Genomic DNA, 24121 nt, shown 5'->3' on the forward strand with positions numbered 1-24121 from the left:
CAGATGATGTAAGATACTGTTCTTTTTTTTTTTTATAGGTGGATATTATTCCATTGTATGTATATATGCTGTATCTTTATCCATTCATCCATTCATGGACACTTAGGTTGTTTTTATATCTTGGCTATTGGAAATAATGCTTTAAAGTGAATATGGGGATGCAGATCTCTTTTTGAGTTAGTGTTTTTGTTTGCTTTGGATAAATACCCAGAAGTGGAATTGCTGGATGGTGTGATAGTTCTATTTTTAACTTTCTGAGGATCCTCCATGCTGTTTTCCATAGTGATTGCACTAATTTACATTCGCACCAGCAGTGCATGGGGGTTCCCTTTTCTCCATATCCTTGCCAACAGTTATTTCTTGACTTTTTGATAATAACTATTATAGCAGATATGAGGTGATAGCTCATTGTGGTTTTGATTTGCATTTCCCTGATGATTAGTGATGTTGAACATCTTTTACGTACTGGTTGGGCATCTGTATATCTTTGGAAAAATGTCTATTTAGATTCTCTGTCCATTTTTTAAATGGATTGTTTGTTTTTTTGCTATTTTTGAGTTGGGGGAGAAGTTATAGGAGTTCTTTGTGTTTTGCACATTAACTGTTTATCAGATATATCATTTGCAAATAACTTCTCCCTTTCAGTAGGTTGCCTTTTCATTTTATTGGTGGTTTCCTTTGCTGTGCAGAAGCTTTTAGTTTGATACAGTCCCATTTGTATATTTTTGTTTTTGTTGCCTTTGATTTTGGAATCAGATTTAAAAAATCATTGCCAAATCTGATGTCAGGGAGCTTACTGCCTATGTCTTCTAGGAGTTCTGTGGTTTCAGGTCTTAACGTTCAAATCTTTAATCCATTTTGAGTTAATTTTTGTGTATGAGGAAGATAGTAATCTAGTTTTATTCTTTTAAATGTGACCATCCAGTTTTCCCAACACTGTTTATTGAAGAGACTATTCTTTCCCCGTTGCCTATTCTTGGTTCTTTTGTCAAAAATTAATTGACCATATATGTATGGGTTTATTTCTGGGCTCTCTATTCTGTTCTGTTGATCTGTGTGTCTGGTTTTATTTCAATACCATACTGTTTTGATTACTGTAGCTTTATAATATAGTTTGAGATGGTGCCTGCAGCTTTGTTCTTTCTCATGATTGCTTTGGCTCTTTGGGATCTTTTATGGTTTCATATAAATGTTTGGAATTGCTTGTTCCATTTCTGTGAAAAATGCCATTGAGATTTTGATAGGGATTGCATTGAATCTGTAGATTGCTTTGGCTGGTATGGACATTTTAACAATATTAATTCTTCCAATCCATGAGCATGGAATATCATTCCATTTATTTGTATCTTTTTCAGTTTCTTTCATTAATATCTTAATAGTTTTCAGTGTATAGGTCTTTTACCTTTTTGGTTAAATTTATTCTAGATATTTTATTCTTTTTCATAAATGAGATTGTTTTCTTAATCTCTCTTTTTGATAGTTTGTTATTAGTGTACAGAAACACAACAGATTTCTGTATATTGATTTTGTGTTCTGCAACTTTACTGAATTTGTTTATTATAACAGTCTTTTGATGGAGTGTCTAGGGTTTTCTGTATAGAATATCATGTCATCTGTAAATACTGACAGTTTTACTCCTTCCTTTCCAATTTGGATGCCTTTTATTTCTTTTTCTTGCCTAATTGCTCTGGCTAGGACTTCCAGTACTATGTTGAATAAAAGTGGTAAGAGTGGGCATCCTTGTCTTATTTCTGATCTTAGAGGAAAAGCTTTCAGTTTTTCACCATTCAGTATGATGTTACTGTGGGCTTGTTATATATGGCCTTTATTATGTTGAGGTATGTTGCCTCTATACTCACTTTGTTGAGAGTTTTTATCATAAGTGGATATTGAACTCTGTCAAGTGCTTTTTCTGCATCTATTGAGATGATCATATAATTTTTATTCTTCGTTTTGTTAATGTGGTCTATCACATTGATTGATTTGCAAATGTTGAACCATTTTTACATCCTTATAATAAATTCCACTTGATCATGGTATATGGTTTTTTTAATGCATTGCTGAATTTGGTTTGCTAATATTTTGTTAAGGACTTTTACATCTATGTTCATCAAGGATATTAGCCTGTAATTTTCTTTTCTTGTGATGTCCTTGTCTGGTTTTGGTGTCAGGGTAATGCTGGCCTTGTAAGATGAGTTTGGAAGAGTTCTCTCCTCTTTTTTGGAAGAGTTTGAGAAGATTTGGTATTAATTCCTCTTAGAGTGTTTGGTAGAATTCACTGGTGAAGCCTATCTAGTCTTGGACTTTTGTTTGTTGGGAGGTTTTTGATTACTAATTCAATCTCCTTACTAGTAATTGGTGTGTTCAGATTTTCTGTTTCTTCAAGATTCAGTCTTGGAAGGTTGAATTTATCCATTTCTTATAGGTTGTCCAGTTTCTTGGCGTATATTATTCATACTAGTCTCTTATCCTTTGTATTTCTGTGGTATCGTTGTAAGGTCCCCTCTTTGAGTTCTGATTTAATTTTTTGAGTACTCTCTTTTTCTTATGAGTCTAGCTAAAGGTTTGTCAGTTTCATTTATCTTTTCAAAGAGCCATCTCGATTTTTTTTTTTTTTTTAGATTTTTATTTATTTATTTGAAAGGGAGCTAGAGAGTGAGAGAGAGAGAGAGAGAGAGAGAGAGAGCATGAGCAGGGGGAGGGGCGGAGGGAGAAGCAGACTCCCTGCTGAGCAGGGAGCCAGATGTGGGGCTCAATCCCAGAACTCTGGGATATGATCTGAGTTGAAGGCAAAGGTTTATTAACCAACTGAGCTACCGAGGCGCCCCATGTCTTGGTTTCATTGATCTTTTGTATTGTCTTTTTAGTGTTTATTTCACTTATTTCCCTTCTCACTCTGTTTCCTTCCTTCTATACTTTGTTCTTTTTATAGTTTCTTGAGGTGTAGTCAGGTTGTTTATTTGAGATTTTTCTTATTTTCTTGAGATAGGCGTTTATCACTGTGAACTTCCCTCTTAGAACCACTTTTGCTATATCCCACAAGTTTTGTTATGGTATATTTCCATTTTCATTTGTCTCAAGGTATTGTTTATTCTCTTTTGATTTCTTCATTGACTCATGGGCTGTTCAGTAGGCTTTTTTCTTTTTGCTGGGACCGGCTGAGCCTGAGGTCCACGTGGCACCTGACAGCAGTGAGATGGGAAGGAAAAACAGATCTTATGACTAGAGCCATGCTCACATTTCATCTGCTACCCAGAGTATAAGTTCCAACTCTTGTGATAAAATATGCAGGGCATTTTCCTCTGAAGCATTGGTGGAGTTTACTTAAATCTTTTATATTCCCCACAAACACCAATAGCACAGGATTGCCTTAAAAAATGTGTTGGTATAGCAGTGTAAAGGGCAGTAGGCAGGTTAATCTCTTTAGCTGGCAGAGGAGAAAAAAAGTATGGACAGGAAGCCAACGTAAACTAGGTCATGTTAGAAGGAAGCCTCCAGAGGTCATCCCCCTCCCCATCTCCACCAACCTTTCATCTTGTCATTTGCTTGTCTTACTGAAACTCTTGTTCCCCTTATAGTGACTTGGAATAGGGTTAACAATGTGGCAGGAAGGAGAGATAAGGGGTGGCATGAGTCTTTAATTTCACTTGTAGTACAGGAGAGATGTTTTCTTGACATCTAGTTCAAATTTCTCATCACAGTTTTTTCCCCTGCATGTAGTAGTTAGATTTTATAAATCATTTTTGTTTTTGATGAATAAAATGGGGGGAATTTCTAAAATATAATTTATATGTTTGTGAATGAAACAAAAGTTTGCAACATTAGTAAGTTACCCATTTGTATATAACAGTTTAAATGATGTTTTATTTTGCATTGGGTCAAGAGTTTCTTAAGAGTTTTATTTTTATCAATGAATTATTTAGTATGCCAAAGCAGGCCCTCAATGAATTATTTTATGACTAACTGTTAAATTTTACTCTAGATTGTGTTATCTCAGGGAAGCCATAACTTTTTTTTTTTTTTTTTTTAAAGATTTTATTTATTTATTTGACAGAGAGAGACAGCGAGAGAGGGAACACAAGCAGGGGGAGTGGGAGAGGGAGAAGCAGGCTTCCTGTGGAGCAGGGAGCCCGATGCGGGGCTCGATCCCAGGACCCTGGGATCATGACCTGAGCCGAAGGCAGACGCTTAACGACTGAGCCACCCAGGCGCCCCTCAGGGAAGCCATAACTTAATTGATGTCTCCTGCCCTGACCCTCTTCACTAGTCCCCTTTATCTGTTCATTTCCCCCTTTTATAACCTGCTGGTAACAAGTAGAATCTCATACTCCTGTGAAACTACTCTGTATCAAGCTTACACAGAAAGGTCCAGATTATGTTATAGAAACTAGTGGATTCAATAAATTCACACAATGTGTGAATAAATTCACACAAATGTGAAACATGCTTGATGTTTCACAGATGTGTGACTCCTTGAATAGCCTTGATTAACAACCAGAGATAGTCTTAAGTTTTAATATTGTCTATTAGGTTGGAACCCAAAGGTTCTTTATATTTTATAGATTCTATGATTCTAAGATCTTACATGGTTTTTTCATAGAAGGCAATAATGACTATTGCTTTTATTCATAGACTTTTTTTTTTTAAAGATTTTATTTATTTATTTGAGAGAGAATGAGAGAGAGCACATGAGAAGGGGGAAGGTCAGAGGGAGAAGCAGACTCCCTGCCGAGCAGGGAGCCCGATGCGGGACTCGATCCAGGGACTCCAGGATCATGACCTGAGCCGAAGGCAGTCGCTTAACCAACTGAGCCACCCAGGCGCCCATTATTCATAGACTTTTTAAAAATTAATATTGCAAGTATTATACAAAGAACTTATTTTCCTAAATCATTTGACTATAAGTACCTACATTATCCTCTCTTTAAATATACACTTTTAGTGTATATTTCCTACAAATAAGGATGTTCTCATATTTAACATCAACAAAACCATTAAAATCAGGAAATTAACATGGATATGTTACTAATCTTTAGATCTCATTCAAGTATTTGGCTTTCCATTAGACTCATTGTTTTTATAATTTCCTTCTATCTGCTGAAATTTCTTTCTTTTCTTTTTTTAAAGATCTATTTATTTTAGAGAGAGTGTGTGTGCAGTGGGGAGGGGCAGAGGGAGAGCGAGAGAGTCTTAAGGAGACTCCACTCTGAGTGCAGAGCCCGACATGGGGCTTGATTTCACGACCCTGAGATCACAACCTGAGCCAAAACCAAGAGTAGGATGCTCAACCTACCTCACCACCCAGGCGCCCCATCTGCTGAAATTTCTAATCTGATTATGTATGTGTTCACTTTTCTGCTAAGTCCTTTAACATATTAACCATGGTTATTTTAAAGTTATTATCTGATAATTTAAACATTTGGGTCTGGTTCTTTTGATTAGACAATCTCTTGACAATGGATTTATTTCTTGATGTTTTGTATGTCTCACAATTTCTTTTTATTGAATTCTGGGTCTTACTTGTAAAAGAACAGTAGAGAATGAGGTAAATACTTATAACTGAAAATTGACCTTTTGCTGTCAGGCCATTAGCGTCGGGTGGACTTTAATTCAGCCTAATCTGTAATTAAACTAGGTTTGGGTTTTATCCTAGCTCTATGTACCTTCAGTTCAGCACAGACTACAAAATCCTGCTGCTACCTTGTGCATTAGTATAGGGCCTGGAGTGCCAGAGGGTTTTTCTCCATCTTCCTTCTCCATCCTCAATCCAGTATACGTGCCACAGAGGGGGTCTCTCTTTGCCTTTGCTTAAAACTCCATGTGAAGCTTGTGGTGGGTTGGGGATGACAGGGGCCACTCTTTAATTTTCTTGGTTTAGCCAGAATTGTACAGAGGTCCTGTCTGCCTGAGGCTCAGGTGTGAGGCTTTCTCAATGTCCCTTTGCCTCTTCCCCGTGGAAGGCAAACTCTGCCTTGTGTACATGGGAGTTTGGGGTTGGCAGCAAGTCTCTTGCTCTTCCTCCAAGTGGTAGCAGATCTCTGCTTGATGTCATTTTAGAACCTGGGCCTACTCTCTACCTCATCCTTTGGCTTCTACCCTTTCCCAGCAATGGTGGACTTCTGCCTGAGAGTGGAGTGGTAGGGTGAGGCAAGGGTGAGGGGAGAGGGGGAGTGAGTTCTATCCTTTCCAGCATCAGATGCTTTTTGTATATGCCCTTTTCTTAGAAGGGATGGGAGAGTTTCCTGCACCTCTCCCAGTGTCAGGTTTTGCTTTTCCAAGGGAAGCTTCTGAGAAGCAAGTGGGGTTTTGTTCTCTATACCATTTGCAGGGGCTCTCTTGGGTCTCTTCCCTGCCGTGCCCCCGCTTTTTCTTGTAAGCAACCACTGAGTCCTGTGGAGGAATGTTGGTGAGTGTGAAGTCTTGTTTGTATCTGGGATTCCCGGTGATTCTACACTCAATGGTCACCTGCACTTGGCCTTTAAATTTGTTAACATTTCAGTTATTTTCTATTTGTCTACTTTTAGGGCACCTACGTCTTCCTCCCATCCTTGGTTTGTCTCTCATTAGAGGAGCTTGTCTCCCATTGGAGCTGTCGATTCATCTATTTGAGAGAGCAACCTCAGCTTTCTGACATACTGTTTTTTTTTACTTTTAGGGTAGGGGCGAGGTTCTCTTATGGCTTGAGTTTATTCTAGTTTTCTCCTTTTCTGTTTTTGTAGCTACCTTCTCCAACAGTGAAAAACCAGGCTCACGTTATCCTTAATGTGTAGACTCATTTGACCAACCCCCCTGTATGTAACCAACCTCTTATCACTGCCGCCGTCCTTTGCCACTCACAGACACCATCTTACCCCACTCGGGCTGATACCCCATACTAGGCCACTGAAGTGTCTGCATACTATCCTCTTAACCCTCATGCTTGATCCCACCCGTGGGTCCCCTCCCTTTCCAACTCAGGCCCCAGCACTGTGTTCTAGGCTCTCCTCCTGTGGGGGTGCACTCACAACTCTGCTTGGACTTTGACTCTGGGCTACCTCATGTGGATGCCCTCCTCACCCTGCCTTGGCTCCAGCATGCACTCCAGGCCACCCCTCCACCCCAGACTTCGCTCTGGCCCACCTAATGGCTGTAGGACTGATTTGTGCAAGAAGGGAAGGAGAAAAAGGAAGGCTCATGCACTTCTATAAGAAAAGACTGAGTTTCTGACTTAGTAAACATCCTTTAGTGTAAATAAACTAATAAATATATTTTAAGCATCTGTATTTTGTCTTTCTAACAGGTTATGAAGTTCATGGGATGGAAAAAATACCAGAAGAAGGACCAGCACTTATAATTTTTTATCATGGAGCTATTCCTATAGATTTTTACTACTTCATGGCTAAAATTTTTATCCATAAAGGCAGAACTTGCCGTGTAGTAGCTGATCACTTTGTCTTTAAAATCCCAGGTAAACTTTGACTGTAGATAGTGATATAAAAATGTTTAATTAACATGATCAAATTATGTTAAAGTCTGTATCCTTGAGGTCTCTAGTATCATTTGGAAAATCTTTTTGCCTTCTTAGGGTAATGCACTTAGCTCTAATTTGGGAATATCTAATTATGCTATTTAGGTAGTATATCTAAATATCAAAACATTATGGTCAAAAATGTTATCTAATTTTTTTCTTTATAAACAGGTATTTAGTCATTATTTTTCTAAGTTAAATGCTGAACTTCCACTTTAAAAAAATAAATTGTAACTTTTGCCACGTAATTAATTTATATTTTGGTATAGAAGGTAGTAGATTTTTCATATGATGAATTTTTCAATGAGATATGATTTTTGGAGTTTAACTTCATAGTAATTAAAGTTTGATTACTATCAGTATTATAGCAAATCAGAATTATTTAAAAAAATCAACCAGGATATATTTTGTCTTCATATAATAATATTGCTTCAGAAATCCTATCCTAAAGAGTCTATATGTCTTCATCATACTTGACTTGCCGTCTAGACTTATAACTCTTAAAATTAAGGGCTATATTCTTAATCTGTTCGTAAAGGCTTTATACCTTTTTAAAAAGATTAATTAACCAAATAGTTTTAAACAGAGTTTTTAAAAAGCCATTCTAAAATAAACTCATTGGTAATAAATCCTATTTTCTTTTGTCATTGAATGACCAGAAATAAGCCAACAAAGCTTATAGTATGTCCCCTAGAATAATAAAAGCCAAAGCCACCCATCAACCAGAGAGACAAACACCAAGCAATGAATTAAATAACAGTCTACTCAGTGGCTTTCATAGACAAGGTTAATGTTTTGGGTATCCTTGTGTCTGTATAAGCTAAATTGGTTAGAAAAGGTTTTTCTTTAGAAAGCAATATGATCACTTTATAATAAATTTGAAAACTAGAGAAAAGGAAAAACATCATTATAATCTTACCACCCTAACATAACCAGTTATCGTTTTTATTTATCATACTTCATTTTTAATTTGCATATTTTTGCATGTTATGCAAACTCTTTTGTGTTCTTTTTAAAAAAAAATGTAATGTTAGCATTAACATTTTACATGCTTTATAAAGAATAGTTTTAATGTATGACTAAAATATTTACTTAACTAGTTTTCTCTTATAGAATATTGGGTTGCTTCCATTTTTTTTCTTTTTATACATAATATAATGTGAATATTTTTATTTAGCACTTGGCTTTTAAAAAGATTTCCCCTTTCTGATCTTGTAATTTATGAAACCTATTATGAAAATGCATCCCGTTAAGTTAATGAGCTTTTAATATAATATGGGGTGAATATTATTTCAATCTTAATAATGTTTATAATCTTGCTTCAGATCCTTAAACCTGTGAGAAGTTTTCACTACTCATATTTCCCATTCTCAAAAATAATGTATTACAATAACATCAGTCCTCCAAAGTTCCGGTTTAGGATTTGGTTAAAATAGTTAATTACTGATAGGATTATTTCTTTGATCCATAAATAGTTGTGTTTTGAAAAACTGTATAATATTAAGACTTGGAGTTGGCTGTTACTGAATTAAACCATCACTTTATTAAAAACTCTTAATGATTTTGCTATTATTATTGACTTAAAAAATTTAATTGTGGGATTAACATCATCTAACTTTTAATTTCAGCAGATTTGGTTATGGCTTGCCAGTTTTGGTAGGGCTAAGTATAGTCAGATTTACATTCTCTTGAGTGATTCTTTTTCTTATAGGGTTGAAGGAAGATTAGATTTGTGATTGCTGATGGGATATCATTTCTGATTGCTCTAATAAATACTGTAGACAGTGTTTGGCCCTGAGATGCAGTGGAAGGAGCTTTGGACTAAACATACCTGGACTGGAATCTCTGCCCTGCCATCGGCTAGGTGTGTGACTTTGAGCAAGATACTTACCCTCTGAGCCAACTTTCTTTGTCTGAAAAATGGGGATCAGAATCCCTGTTTTCCAAGGATTTTGTGAGTTTTAATTCAGAGTTTGAATATGTACTGTAAACCGAGTAGTAGGTGATTGCTGAGGAGATGATCAGTAGGAGGTGATCAATAAGACATAGTTATTACTTTACCAGCAATGTTAATCTTATGTAAGTCTTAAGAGTTCTTGTTGATTTCAAAAAAAAAAAATAAGAAAAGGAATTTACTGATTTAAGTATAGATATTTATGTAGGTTGTAAAGATTTTTGTCTTGAAGAACTGGACAAGAAGTACTTAAGATATATCTTCATGCTAATGTTTCTTACAGGGTTTAGTTTATTACTTGATGTATTTTGTGCTCTACATGGACCAAGAGAAAAATGTGTTGAAATTCTGAGGAGTGGTCACTTGTTAGCTATTTCACCAGGTGGAGTTCGAGAAGCCCTAATTAGTGATGAAACCTACAACATCATTTGGGGTAATCGTAAAGGCTTCGCTCAGGTTGCAATTGATGCAAAAGTGGTGAGTTGTATAAAACTAATTATTAAAGTAAAGCTAGGTTGAATTTAAAATAAATGCTTACGTAGTGGGCCAGAATATATAAGAATTTAGATACTTTCATTGTGCTACTTAAAAATTAGCGTACATAACTCTTTGTAAGGTTAACGATAGAGAAATATTCCTTGAGCTTGGAATGCCATCTTAAAAAACTCAATCTGGAAATTTGGCAAATATCCATCCAAGTTTTATTTTACATTTCAAAATCCAGCTTCTTTTAACTAGATTTGTAAAATTTTTTGTTTTCCTTCAGTTACACCTTTTTCAAAAGTATAATCATTTCAGTTCTATGTATTTTAAGCCTTTGGTATGATTGAGTTGGCATATTTCAGTGATGGTTGTTGGTTGGTTTCATTGCAATTCTTTTATCTGTGACCAATTTGTATAATAATAGGACTTGAATAATACATAACGCCTATTATTTTTTATCAGCAAATGTGATCAGCTATCTGATAGTATGAATAAAGATGAGAAATAGATATTAGTGTAATTTAGATCTTTTAAAAAGATTTTATAAAAGAATTAGTCAATAAAATTAATGTTCCTCAGGGATCCACAGTAATTATTCTACTTAGCAGACTGGAGAATGTGAAAGCCATTTTGTCCTTTTCTTTTGCTTTGGAAAGTAATTCTCAACTTTTTGGTCTCCATATTGTACTTTATCCTATGAAACACTTACTTATTACTTATGGAATGTTTCTTCTTTGTTTTCTGTTTTCGTTGTAGATTGTCTGTCAGAAAAAGAAATGGTAGGACCTTTGACAGGATGGTGTTCTTTTTCCAGGCCAATTAGTTAGAGACTGTTGCCAATACTTTCATGTCTCAGTTTTTTTGTGTACCCATTGCTGCTACATAGAGACCAGTATGCACCCTTAGCTTGCCTGTTCATCTTGCAAAAAGGATTAAAAAGAAAGAGTTTATGGATGACTCATTCTAACCCAAGACCAGTATTTGGAGAAAAACGGAAATTTTCTTTTTTTAACTGCAGAGTTAAAATGCATTGAGCTTTATTCTCTCCTGTACACATGTACACGTAACTACTAGAAGTTATTGCTGTAGTGCTTTAGTAATGTGATCCCAGAATAAGAGTTAATGTACTTGCCCAAGTGTTTAATAATAGACAACATAAAAATTTAAACATTCTTGTCCTACAGTAGATTATAAGCTCCCTAAGGACAAGATCATCTTTTTATATTCTGAGTCCTTAGTACAATGACTAGCACTTAGTAGGCTATTTGAATTGAATTGAATTGATTTTTTTAACACAATATTAAGCACTACTAGAAAGGGACGTTTGGAATTTAACTTTTTGTTAATAGTATTAGTGATACAGAAAATTAATTTCATAGCACATTTTATTTCCCAAAAAGTCTTAAGCGCTGATGTATAAAACAAAATTCTAGAATATATGAATAATATAAAGTACAAAAGGATATATGCACCATTGTACAAAAATTAAGGGTAATGAAAGTAATGTCTATTAAAGCAATGATAAAAGCGAAAACCCTAATCAAGATAGTTTAATTTTCAGGTTTATATTTTGAATGGATTATTTCTTATGAAGTTTAAAGGTAAAAATGACAAAAATAGATTTGGAATTATATAAATTGATCATGAGATTCTAATTTCTCATCCTTAACTCCACAGATTTAAGGAACATTGCCTGGAAGAAGGCCGGAAAGAAAGAAATTATAGAGAGAAAGGAACTATTTTTTTCAATCTTTGCTAGAGTTTCTAGATAATTAATTAAGATAATCTGATAATTTAAGGTTTTTGTATGAAACTTGAGAACATTTTATAAACATCCTTTTGTAAGTTTAAAGCCAGAAATCCTTAACATTGTTGATTTACAGGATAGCATTGTACATTTGATAACTATTGTACCACCCCAACCTCTTGTAGTGCTTTTAAAGGCTTTATGTCAGTACTTGTACAGTAAGTAGGTGACATATATAATTATTCCAATGTTACAGATGAGGAAACTCAGGCACAGAGAGATGAAGGGATGGAGGGATCGGGTCATACAGCAAGGCAGAAGCAGAGCAGAGCATACAGTTCAGGACCACAGGCAACCGGGGCTGTTGCCATCCCTGACTACATTTCACAGTGAGTCTGCTGACCTTGAGATTAGAGGGACCTTCCAGATACATGAGGGGGCTCTTTCAACCATATATAGAGATAGTCGTAAATGGTACAAGTATCCCATCTGGAAAACCCCTTCATAGTCCTCACAAAATCATCATAAACTTTGGGTAAAAATTTAAGACTGTTGGAGGAATAACTACATTTAAATTGTGACATAGTAACAAATTAAAGTGAAAAAACTTAGATTGTCAATGCAAGTTCACACAATATTGGTAAAAAATGTTTAAGGTTTATCTGAAAGTTACAGGCTTTTTAATATAATTTAAGTCACTCTTATTCTGTGAAATTGCTGAGAATTTTTAGGGAACTTCATATCTAAATAAGTTGGAAAAATATTAGCCCATTTACTCAAGTTGGAAAACAACTGATGTAAAAGAAGATAACATTTTTTTTTTTTAATATTTTATTTATTTGACAGAGAGAGACACAGCGAGAGAGGGAACACAAGCAGGGGGAGTGGGAGAGGGAGAAGCAGGCTTCCTGCTGAGCAGGGAGCCCGATGTGGGGCTCGATCCCAGGACCCTGGGATCATGACCTGAGCCGAAGGCAGACGCTTAACGACTGAGCCACCCAGGCGCCCCAACATTTGTTTTAATAAAATTGTTTATATGTATTATATCAATCCATAAAATAACCTTTGAGATAGTATAATTATTATTATTCCCACTTTATACGTGAAGAACCTGAAGCATAGACATGGTAAGTAACTTGTCCATTGGTGCTCACTTATTTTTAGGGGCAAAGTTTAGACTCTAAGACCATATTAAACTAATTCCCCAAGAATAGTTTTAACAAAATACACATTCTCTTTCTCTTGCACACATATGTGCACACAGTACATAAGGAGACACATGTATACATGCAAACAATTTAATTCTAGGTTACTTATGCTAATACCTTATATGCAAAAGGTGTACAAGGAAAGGAATGGATAATTGTACTACAGTATCAAGTTGTAATAAAGTAATGCTTATAGCTTTAAGGCTGTTAGCTTGAATGCAAATTTAGAAACCGTATGCCCAGACTCTAGCCTGGAATACTGAGCCTGCTAGGGTAAGCATTTTCCTATTTAGTAGGTTCTAGATATATCGAGCTTCTGGAGAGTAAGCTATTTAAAGGGTGGTATGTACCCTGAAGAGTCTTTATAAAGTGCATGCTTCAGTATGAACCTAGGGGTTCATGCCAGTCAGACATAAATCCAGCAGTACTGGTCAGAGAAGACAAAGGGTATATATACGAGCTGAAAGGTTTCTGGTCCTTTTTGGGCATTTTATGTTCTCAACTCTAAAGACGTTTTATAACTCTTTAAAACATTAGGATGTCAGCAGTCACTATTTTGCAAAACTAGTGGTGGTTTCTTAGATCATAATCTGAATTTTGTATGAAAGAGTCAGTGTTTTCTGTTTTAGCTTTGTGAATTAACACCATGAAACTTTAAATTCTTCCATCAGAGTGCCTTTCTTTACCTGACTTCTTTTTTCCAAACTGGTTTTAAGATTGCTGCTGCCTGTTTCCGACACTTTATATTCAGAGAATACAAACTACTTCATTATGTGCATTGTCTCTCTGTCCTGTGTCTTCATTCCTTCTTTAATTCATCCATCACACTTTGTTTCAGCACCTAGTCTGTTCCAGGCACTATTCAGGTGCTGGGGATACAGCAGTAAACAAAACAATGTCTCTGCTGTTAGAGGTCTTCCTTCTGGAGAGGGGAGAAATACACTAAATAAATGATCAGTAGTTCTGTGGGAGGTAATAAGTTTTATGAAGAAAGCTATACCTGTAGTCCCTTTCCTTCAGTCCACCATATCTTACTGTTTTCCACAGCTGAGTAAGAATGGCTTTTTAAATGTCAGCTTATTTAAATATTTCAAACCCTGTTCACTAAGGCAGATAACTCTGTATTAGACAAATACTGATGGTAGAATGTAAGTAAAGTGATACTCAGTTTTCTAAATTCTAAAACATCGTTTAATTCAATGTATTTTATGTGCACTTTAAAGTGTTTTTATTCAATTTTTTATCTACTTCAGTTTCACCATGGTGGAACCTCCTTACATGATCCTTTGCTACTTCATCATTGTTTTAGGACATTTAATTAAGGTCTCCATTTAAAAAATCATACTTAATCACAGATATTCATGGAATAATAAAAACCATGAACTTGTGAGCAGAAATCCTCTAAAATTAATGATAAAAGGAATTGTTTTATATATTTTCCTTTTTTTTGCAGTCTTATACTTTTCATTGATGTTCAAAATTTTTAGATTTAATAATCTCACACACAAAAAAATAGTGTTTCCGTAGTTCCGTGACAGCATCTTGCCAAAACCTGTCATTTAAATTTATATAAATTTCCCCATAGAGGGAATATCTACCTTGTAACTTTTTCTCCAGTGAGCAAACTATTCAGTGGGCCACCAAAATCAATTTAATTTACCACATTAATTTTATTTAATGAAATTAATGATTACTGCAATCTTTTGAGTGTCAAGAGTTTATGTGGAAGGTAGGAAAGTTGGTAAATGAAATATTATGTATTACCACTAGAGGGTAGTGTTTCCAATTTTTGTTTTTACAGATGATCAAGTTAAATTTAGTCTGATAAATCACACTGGTAATAAAAGTATACCTTTATTTTAAAAATACCTCATTTTCATAATCTTGAACAGGCCCTCAAAATTTTGCATTATTGACTCAGTGGAGATATTGAATGGATCAATATATTCACTTTTTAATTCAAATTCTCTCTCTAGCCCATTATTCCTATGTTTACACAAAATATTCGAGAAGGATTTAGATCACTTGGAGGAACAAGTAAGTTCTGATTCGTACGGTTTTCTAATTATAATGTAATATTTAGAATATAATCTTTGAAATACTTGGGCTTTTGAACACTCTAAGAAATTCTTTTGAATTACTACTTTAGATAATGGATATATTATTTAGATGTTTTTCTATTTAAAGTCTAAATGATAACTGATTCTAAGTAATGGCAGTTCTGAGATGTTAGATTTTTATTAAGAGTCTCGTATACATACTGAAGCTTATTTGTTTCACGGGCTTCTTAAAATTACAGAGTGAGTTATCTAATTTCCTTGGTTGAACCACGCTGTTGAGGTTTAGAACAAATGTACCCATTGCCCAGACTATCTTCCTAACTCACTGCTGAAGAAGTTACAGCTTTAAAAATGGATGACAATATGATACTGAATTAAGATTAACAACCTAAGGTTGTATCGTCTCCTTTGGTTCATTTCTGTTACTTCTTGTTTTTTGCTTTTTAAATATTTTGAACCATGATACATTTATATTGTAAAGTTCTTTTTGCCTAACTTTAATTTATGGGTAACAAAATAAGCTTTGAGTGTAGTTATAGGAGTGATAACGATTAGAAGTGCTTTTTCTTTGCAATTCCTCTGTTGTTTTCTTTTTATTTTGAAATTTTAAGTTTGTTTTTATACCCTATGGTTTATATATTTGACTGACTATATTTTATATCCCTAGCACTATATTGTTCCTATCCACATACAGATCCCCTCCTAAAAAACTTTAAACTTCTGTTGTTTCTTTTATGTGTAATGTTGGTATGTTGTTGATATTCTATTACTTTTTTTAGGTGTTAACATTTTTTCCCTTTTTCTTTTTCAAATTTAAGGTGGAAAGGCAGATTGATGTGAGGTTTAGCTGTTGCTGTAGAATTATTTCTTCTAATTTTCTCTCAGGTTATTTCTTCAGAATTTAAGTTGCATAACAGAAATTATTCCTAATTTTGTTTCTTTAATTATAAAGTGGTTTAAAAATTACTGTTGACTGCTTTTTGACTTTCTTTTTTTACTTAATCCTCCAGTTTATTTTACATTATTACTGCTCTTAATCTTGCTAAATTTCATACTTGGTCATTAGCATTAGTGATTCTTTGCTACTCTGCATTTTTCTTAATTTACAATAATGTTTTTTTCTTTACCTATTTATTGGTGCATTTTAGTTTCATGTTTATGTGAATTTATCTTATGCTTTTATTTTTTTTCTTTTATTCATATAAGTCTTTATTTGTGAGTCTCTAGACTTTTTAGCTTCTAGCTTTTGGTTGCAGTCTTTACCCATGGCTTTGTAATAATAGTAATTGGTTTGCCTTTTAAAATTCTCATATGTTTGAAAGCTCATTTTTAAAAAAATTAATAAACCTTATTTTGGGGGTCATTTTTAGCTTTACAGAAAAATTGAGTGGAAGTACAAAGAGTACTCATAAAGCTTCTCACCACCCTCCAGCTTCTCATATTAACATTTTACATTAATGTGCTACATTCGTTAGAATTGATGAAAAGCTCATCTTTAAAAAAAAACGTATTAATTGCCAGGAGATGATACTGTTTGCTATCTTCTTCTAAGTCTTACATTATTAATTATTAATTTGAAAGTTTACAGTTGCTCAGAATATTTAACCAATTAAAATAATTTTGTTTACTTTAAAACAGGGTTATTTAGGTGGCTTTATGAAAAATTCCGCTATCCATTTGCTCCAATGTATGGCGGTTTTCCAGTGAAATTACGCACCTATTTAGGTGATCCTATCCCCTATGATCCAAAGATAACAGCAGAAGAATTAGCTGAAAAGGTAAATTATTCTTTCTTTCTTAATCTTTGAGCAGATTTTTACTTTCAATTATTATATTAAAATTGAATTCATTAATTAATTCCACAGACACGTTCCTGAGATCAGTGGCGCTTTCTCCCCCAGGGGCCGTTTGGCAGTGTCTGGAGACATTCAGTTATTGTCATGACAGGCAGGTCCTGGGAGGTGGTGGGGCTACAGACATGTAGTGAGTGGAGGCCGGGGGTGCCGGGGAACTTCCTACCATGCACAGGACGGCCCCCCGCAGCAAAGAACCACTCATTTTAAAGTGTCACAAGTGCTGAGAGGTTGGGGCTCTTGGCACTGGTAATTAAAAAGTGTCATAAGTGATGTCCAGAAGAAAGAGTTGACTTCCATAAAACGAAAGTGTTGTTCTTGTTTGATAGAAATATCCTGGCAGGAAAATGGAATAGTTTTCAAGAGTGTGGGTTATGAAATCAGGTCATTCCTAGCTCCACTGTTCGTGTGCAGTGTGACCTCAGGGAGTCTGCAGAACAGGGAAGAGAATAGTACCCACTCACAGTTGTCCCTGAGGATTACGTGAGATCGTACATGATCATTGTTTAGAACAGTGAGTGAGGGGCGCCTGGGTGGCTCAGTCGTTAAGCGTCTGCCTTTGGCTCAGGTCATGGCCCCAGGGTCCTGGGATCGAGCCCTGCATCGGGCTCCCTGCTCCGCGGGAAGCCTGTTCTCCCTCTCCCTCTGCCCCTGCTTGTGTTCCCTCTCTCACTGTGTCTCTCTCTGTCAAATAAATAAAATCTTAAAAAAAAAAAAAAAAAAGAACAGTGAGTGACACAGTAAGTGCTCCGTGAATGCTGGGTATTAACATTATTAACAATAGTGAATACTGTCGTCCTAGGAACTTGCAGTCCAGTGTGGGAGCTGAAGAACTAAATCAGCGTTTATGTGGTGATGCATTAACCACAATGGTGTGCTTACAGCAAGGTTTCTTAACCTGGGTGCTACTGACATTTTGTTGTGGAGGCCTGTGCTGTGCACCGGAGGATGCTTACCACTGTCTCTCACCTCTACTCACGAGATGCCAGTAGCACTCCCCATCCTCACTTGACCCTCACTGATTGTGATAATAAAAAATGCCTCTAGACCTCTTCATGTAACGCCCAGCGGGGCAAAATCCCATCTGATTGAGAACTGCTGTCTTAGGGTATTATGGAAGCACAAAGGAAAGATATCTAAATTAGATCGGGGATGCCTCCTTGAGAGAGGTGATGGTTGAATTCAGTTTGGAAAGACAAGGAATTAGCTGGACAGAGAGTAATGAGGGAGAGGAAACTGAATGTATAAATGGATGGCAATATGATATAGCATAAAATCTTCGGGGAGTTGAGAGTAGTCTTTTATAGCTAAAAGGAATATATGTTATGGGAGATGAGGCTAGAAACACAGGACAGGTCTGGACTATGGTGGCCTATAATTGATTTTGTTTCCTGAAAGCTGGGGCAGGGGTGGCATGTGGTGCTCTTGAAAATAGGTGAATGGTGTAATAGGTTTGCATTTGCAAAGATCACTGGGAACAATATGGAGGCTGAATTTGAGTGAGACAGTAGAAGCTCAAAGGGGAAAAAGACTGCTTTGTGAAGGAAAAAATAGGAAAAGCTTTCTGGAATGAGGGCATTTGTGGTGGGTCTTGAAAGAAGGATGTGACTTGGACATGCGGACTTGGGGTTGGAGGAAGAGTATGAACAAAGAAATGGTGGTAGGGAAGTTGACCATGTACCAACAATGGTGAGCAGTCTGAGGGCGTTAGAACAGCAGGGTTGGGAAAAACTGCCTGATAAATTCTCCTCCAGGAATTTTGCAAAACACATTAACATATTAAAGGTTCTAAGAAGCCCTGCAACAAAGAGGTCTATTTAACTTTGTTTCAAAGCACATTTTCCATTCTCACCTGACCAAAACTTGTTTTGTTTTTCCTTCAATAGCACTTAATAACAATTGGGGAATCACTAGCTTAATGGGTAGGGTTTGGTTGAGATGAAACCGGAAAAGTAAGTAGGAGCTATATTTTTAGGCCCTTAACTATCAGACTAGGGAATTTGTCTACCAAATACATTTCAATTAGGATAGGCCTCTGTTTGGGAGTGGCTCATATCAGTTTCATTCAAATTTGTTTGGCGGAAGCAAGCAGATGTATAATCTGTTTCTCTACAATGGTTTGTGAGGATGACTCTAGCAATTGTGATTACTTAGATACACATAAGTGTGCTCTTTAAGAGCAGAGGTTATGCTATGAATTCTTGTGTCTCCAGTTCCCAGCACAGCGTTTGGTATTTAATTAGGTCTCAATAAATGTTTGATGAATGAATGAATTACATAATGATATTTTTATCTACTTGAAAGGGAGAGCAAGGTGCAGATTTGAGAGATTTTACAGAGATAGAAAATAACCAGACTTGAAACCTAATTCTATAGCTACCTGCAGGATATGTATGTATATATTTATATGCATACTTTTTAAAAAATTTTTGTTTATTTATTTGAGGGAGAGAGAGAGCACAGGTGAGGGAGAGGGAGAAGCAGACTCCCCACTGAGCAGGGAGCCCAGCACAGGGCTCAGGGCTCGATCCCAGGACCCTGAGATCATGACCTGAGCCTAAGGCAGATGCTTAACCAACTGAGTCACCCAGGCGCCCCTGCATAGGTTTTAAAAAATATTGCACTGGAGTTTGGGAGAAAGGTCAGAATTGATGATGAAGTTTTAGAAGTTGTCTGCATGAGACAGTTACTGAAGTCATGAGCTTTACAAAGCAGCTTAGAGAGAGAAGGAAGAGGACTTAGGACAGACCGTAGGGCAAGTAACATGTAAGGGGTGTGCCAAGGGAAACACCCAAAGCTGACAGAAAGGGAGATGGCAGAGAGGTGGGGAATAAGTAAATTTGTGTGAGAGAAGTCAGCAGGTGAGGATGTTTAAAAAACAGGAGTGATCAGTAATATTCATCCCTGCAAAGACATCAAGGAAGAAAAGACCACTCAGCTTGCAGTTACACCTTCGGAGAGTATAAAACTAGATAAAAGCCATGAATGTCATATTATTGAATCACCTGGAGAATGGGATGAATGTGTTTTGATTATAACTTTATACCAGCCTTTTGTATGTATACTGTGATTTTTTTTTAAGTTTTAAAGTTGTGGTAAAAAATATAAAATTTATTACTTAACCATTTTTAAGTGTATGTTTTATTAGTGCTAAATATATATTTACATTGTTGTGAAACCAATCTCTAGAACCTTCTCATCTTGCTAAATTGAATCTCTATACCCACTGAACACCAACTACCCATTCTTTCTCTCTCTCTCTTTTTTTTTCCATATATATCCATCAACATTTTATTCTGGTTCCTTTATGGTCTATGCAAGATTCTTTTTCTCCCCCAGCTTTATAATCGAGATATAATTGACATATAACACTGTAAAAGTTTAATGTGCAAGGTGAAAATTTGATACATGTGTATATTGTGAAATGATTATCACAATAAGGTTAGATGACACTTGCAGCACCTCATAATTACCATTTTGCGTGTGTGGTGGGAATATTTACGACCTTTTCTCTTAGCAACTTTCTAACATATAATACAGTATTATTAACTGTAAGTAACTATGCTGCACATTAGATCCTCAGAACTTACTCATCTTAGAACTGTAAGTTTGCACCCTTGGCCAACGTCTCCCTATTCCCCGACACCCTGGCAACCCGCATTCTACTCTGTTTCCACGAATTCATCTTTTTTAGATTCCGCATATGAGGAGAATCATACACCAGTTCACCACTTCTTCCTTGCAGCCCCTGGCAACCCCCATTCTACTTTCTAGTACTATGAGTTGGACTATCATAGAAAAGTGGAATCATAGTGACTGGCTTATTTCACTTAGCATGTCTTTCAGGTCCATCCATATTGTAGCATGTGACAGGATTTCCTTCTTTTTTTAAAGCTGAATAATATTCCATTATATGTATGTGGCACATTTTGTTTATCCATTCATTCATTGTTGGACATTTGGGTTGCTTCCATTTTCTTGGCTGTTGTGAATAATGCTACAGGTAAAATCCATGTGCAAATATGTCTTCAAGATCCTGTTTTGAATTCTTTTGGATATATACCAGAAGTGAGATTGCTGGATATGTGGAAAGAAAAAACTCCAGCTTTTCCCTCCTATAGGGAAAAGCCCAGTTCTTTTGTACTATGCCTTTCTTTCACTTGTGAGTCTCCTTTACTTTTACACACAACGTGACTTCTAACACTTCTGGTCACCAAATGTGTGGAGGTTTCTCCCCCACCAAGCAATTCTCTGACACCAGCTGGAGGTCCTGTAATTTAACTCAGTTCGGACACTGTCTACCTGGAGATAGCATAGATGCCGCAGGGTAAGGGCTCAGTCCCACAAGGCTATTCCCACCCCACTCTAGATGCTAATCACGAGTACTGGGTCCTCAGGTAACCCACAACTTCTGTCTGAGTTGGCTACAAATTGGAGGTTCCATGACCCCTCCCCAGGTTCAATTAATTTGCTGGAATGTCTCACAGAACTCAGGAATACACTTACTTTTATCAGTTTATTAAATGATATGATAGAAGATACAGATGAACCGCCAGATAAAGAGATAATGTAGGGCAAAGAATGGGAGGGCTCCAAATGCAGGGCCCCTGTGGAGTTAGGGTGCATCACCTTCCTGGTGTGGATGTGTTCACCCACCTGGAAGCTCCCTGAACTCTGTACTATTGGGATTTTATGGGGGGTGATGGAGTCGAGCTGAAAATTCTAAGCTTCTAATCATGGTTTGGTCTTTCTGGTGACCAGCTCTTATCCAGAAGCCATCCATAAGTCCAATAGAACAAAAGACACTTTTATCACCCAGGAAATTATAAGGATTTCAGGAGCACTGCATCAGGAACTGGAGTCAGAAACCAAATATTAGAACAAAAGGTGCTTCTAGTACCCTTATCACTTAGGAAATTATAAGAGTTTCAGGAGCTCTGTGCCAGGAGCCAGGAGCAGAGACCAATATGTATTTTCTATTATTTCACACTATGATAATTCTATTTTTAACTTTTCAAGGAGCCTCATCCATACAGTTTTCTATAGTTGGCCATGCCATTTTACATCCCTACCAGCAGTACATGAGGGTTCCAATTTCTCTGCATCCTCATCAACACTTGTTATTTTTTTTTTTTTTTTTTTTTAAAGATTTTTTTTTATTTATTTATTTGAGAGAGAGAGAATGAGAGAGCAAACACATGAGAGGGGGGAGGGTCAGAGGGAGAAGCAGACTCCCTGCCGAGCAGGGAGCCCGATGCGGGACTCGATCCCGGGACTCCAGGATCATGACCTGAGCCGAAGGCAGTCGCTTAACCAACTGAGCCACCCAGGTGCCCAACACTTGTTATTTTCTGTTTTGTTTTGTTTTGTTGATGGTAGCCATCCTAATGGGTGTGAGATGGTATCTCATTGTAGTTTTGATTTGCATTTCTCTAATGATTATCTCAACTGATGTTGAGCATCATTTCGTATGCTTGTTGGCCATTTGTGTATCTTCCTTGGAGAAATGTGTGTTCAAGGTATTGGCTCATGTTTTTAATCATATTATTTGGGTTTTTTGTTGTTGAATTATAGAAGCTCTTTATATATTCTGGATATTAACTCCTTATTAGATAGATGATTTGCAAATATTTTCTCTCATTCCATAGGTTCCTTTTCACCCTATTGATTGTTTCTTTTGATGTATAGAAGTTTTTGAGTTTGATGTAGTCCTAGTTGTCTATTTTTGCTTTGTTTCCTGTGCTTTTGGTGTCATATTCAAGAAATTATTGCCAAATCCACTGTCATGAAGCTTTTCTCCTACATTTTCTTCTAGGAGTTTTATAGTTTTAGGTCTTATGTTTAGTTCTTTAATCCAATTTGAGATAATTTTTATATATGATGTAAGATAAAGTTCAACTTCATTCTTTTTTAATGTGGATATCTAGTTCCCTACCATCATTTGTTGAAGAGACTGCCTTTTCCCCATTGTATGGTCTTGGCACCCTTATCTAAGATCATTTGCCATATGTGCAAATGTTTATTTCTGGGTTGTCTGTTCTGTTCCATTGGTCTATATGTTTGTCTCTATGCCAGTATCACACTGTTTTGATTTTTGTAGCTTTGTCATATGTTTTGAAATTGGGAAGTATGAGGCCTACAACTTTCTTCTTTTGTCTATTAAGAGTCCTTTGAAATTGCAAATGAATTTTAAGATTTTTTTTTTCTACTTCTGCAAAAAATGCTGTTGGGATTTTGATAGGGATTGCCTTGAATCTGTAGACCACCTTGGATAGAATGGACAGCTTAATATTAAATCTTTTAATCCATGAACACAGATGTCTTTCTGTTTATTTGTGTCTTTAATTTCTTTCAGCAGTGTTTTATAATTTTCAGTGTGTGAGACTTTCTCCTCCTTGGTTACGTTTTTTCCTGAGTATTTTATTCTTTTTGATGCTATTGTAAATGGGATTGTTTTTTGTTTTTTGTTTTGTTTTCAGAGTGTTCATTGTTAGTGTATACAAACACAACTGAGTTTTGTATGTGGATTTTATATCCTGCAACTTTGCTGAATTTGTTTATTAGTTCTAACTGTTCTTTTATGGAGTGTTTAGGGTTTTCTATGTACAAGATCATGTCATCTGTGATGACATTTCCTATGCATAAGTCTGCTTTAATCCTGTAGGGTAAACCTTATTATTGCTGTTCTACACGTAAGAAAACTGGATGATTTAGTCAGTTTTGCTGGGGTGTGCTGCAGTAACAAACAACCAATCTCAGACGCAGTAAAGCTTACTTCTTGTTCATGTTGTATTTCCCCTGAGGTCCATCTCTTCTTTCTCCTGGGTTCAGGCTGATACATGTGGGATGTTGCCATGGTAAAAAGAAAATGTCAGGAGTGGAACCTTTTAAAGCTTCTGTTTGGAAGTGGCTCACTTACTCCCACTGACATTTTACTGGCCAAAGCAGTCACACGGCCACACTAGACTTGACTGGGACAGTATCTGTATTCTTCCCAAAGGATGGCCCAAAAGACAGGGGCTGGTAGGCAGAGGGGATGAATCACTGTAATCTATTATACCATACTGGGACTCAGCAAGACCAGACACTTAGAAAAGGATGTACAGCTGAAACAGCTATAATGTTATATTAGATAAGACTATTCAAATCAGGTAGGAAATTCAAATAGATAGGAAGTTTCATGAAGGGAAGAGTAAAGAAACATTATGTGCCTTGTCTATGAACTTCATTCTTAGAAAACTTACCGCCAGTTATGCTGCTGGTCCATTAAATACTCACAGTTTATTGTCCTCCTGCATCCTGAAAACAA

General features: G+C 36.2%; 1 protein-coding gene across 3 annotated transcripts in view; it reads left to right on the forward strand.

The window, feature by feature from the left end:
* Positions 1-24121, forward strand: part of TMEM68 (transmembrane protein 68) — a 48793-nt gene that overhangs the window by 19418 nt on the left and 5254 nt on the right. For 2 of the 3 annotated variants that reach the window (XM_036100281.2, XM_036100280.2), the window contains exons 4-7: positions 7280-7447; positions 9745-9938; positions 14876-14936; positions 16598-16737. In XM_036100281.2, coding sequence (XP_035956174.1) covers positions 7280-7447; positions 9745-9938; positions 14876-14936; positions 16598-16737 — 563 coding nt within the window. Of the gene's footprint in view, positions 1-7279; positions 7448-9744; positions 9939-11947; positions 12081-14875; positions 14937-16597; positions 16738-24121 lie in introns of those variants that run through there. The other variant, XM_078072379.1, reaches the window with a different exon arrangement.

The sequence above is a fragment of the Halichoerus grypus genome, chromosome 5, assembly GCF_964656455.1.
Source record: "Halichoerus grypus chromosome 5, mHalGry1.hap1.1, whole genome shotgun sequence".
Classification (NCBI taxonomy): domain Eukaryota; kingdom Metazoa; phylum Chordata; class Mammalia; order Carnivora; family Phocidae; genus Halichoerus; species Halichoerus grypus.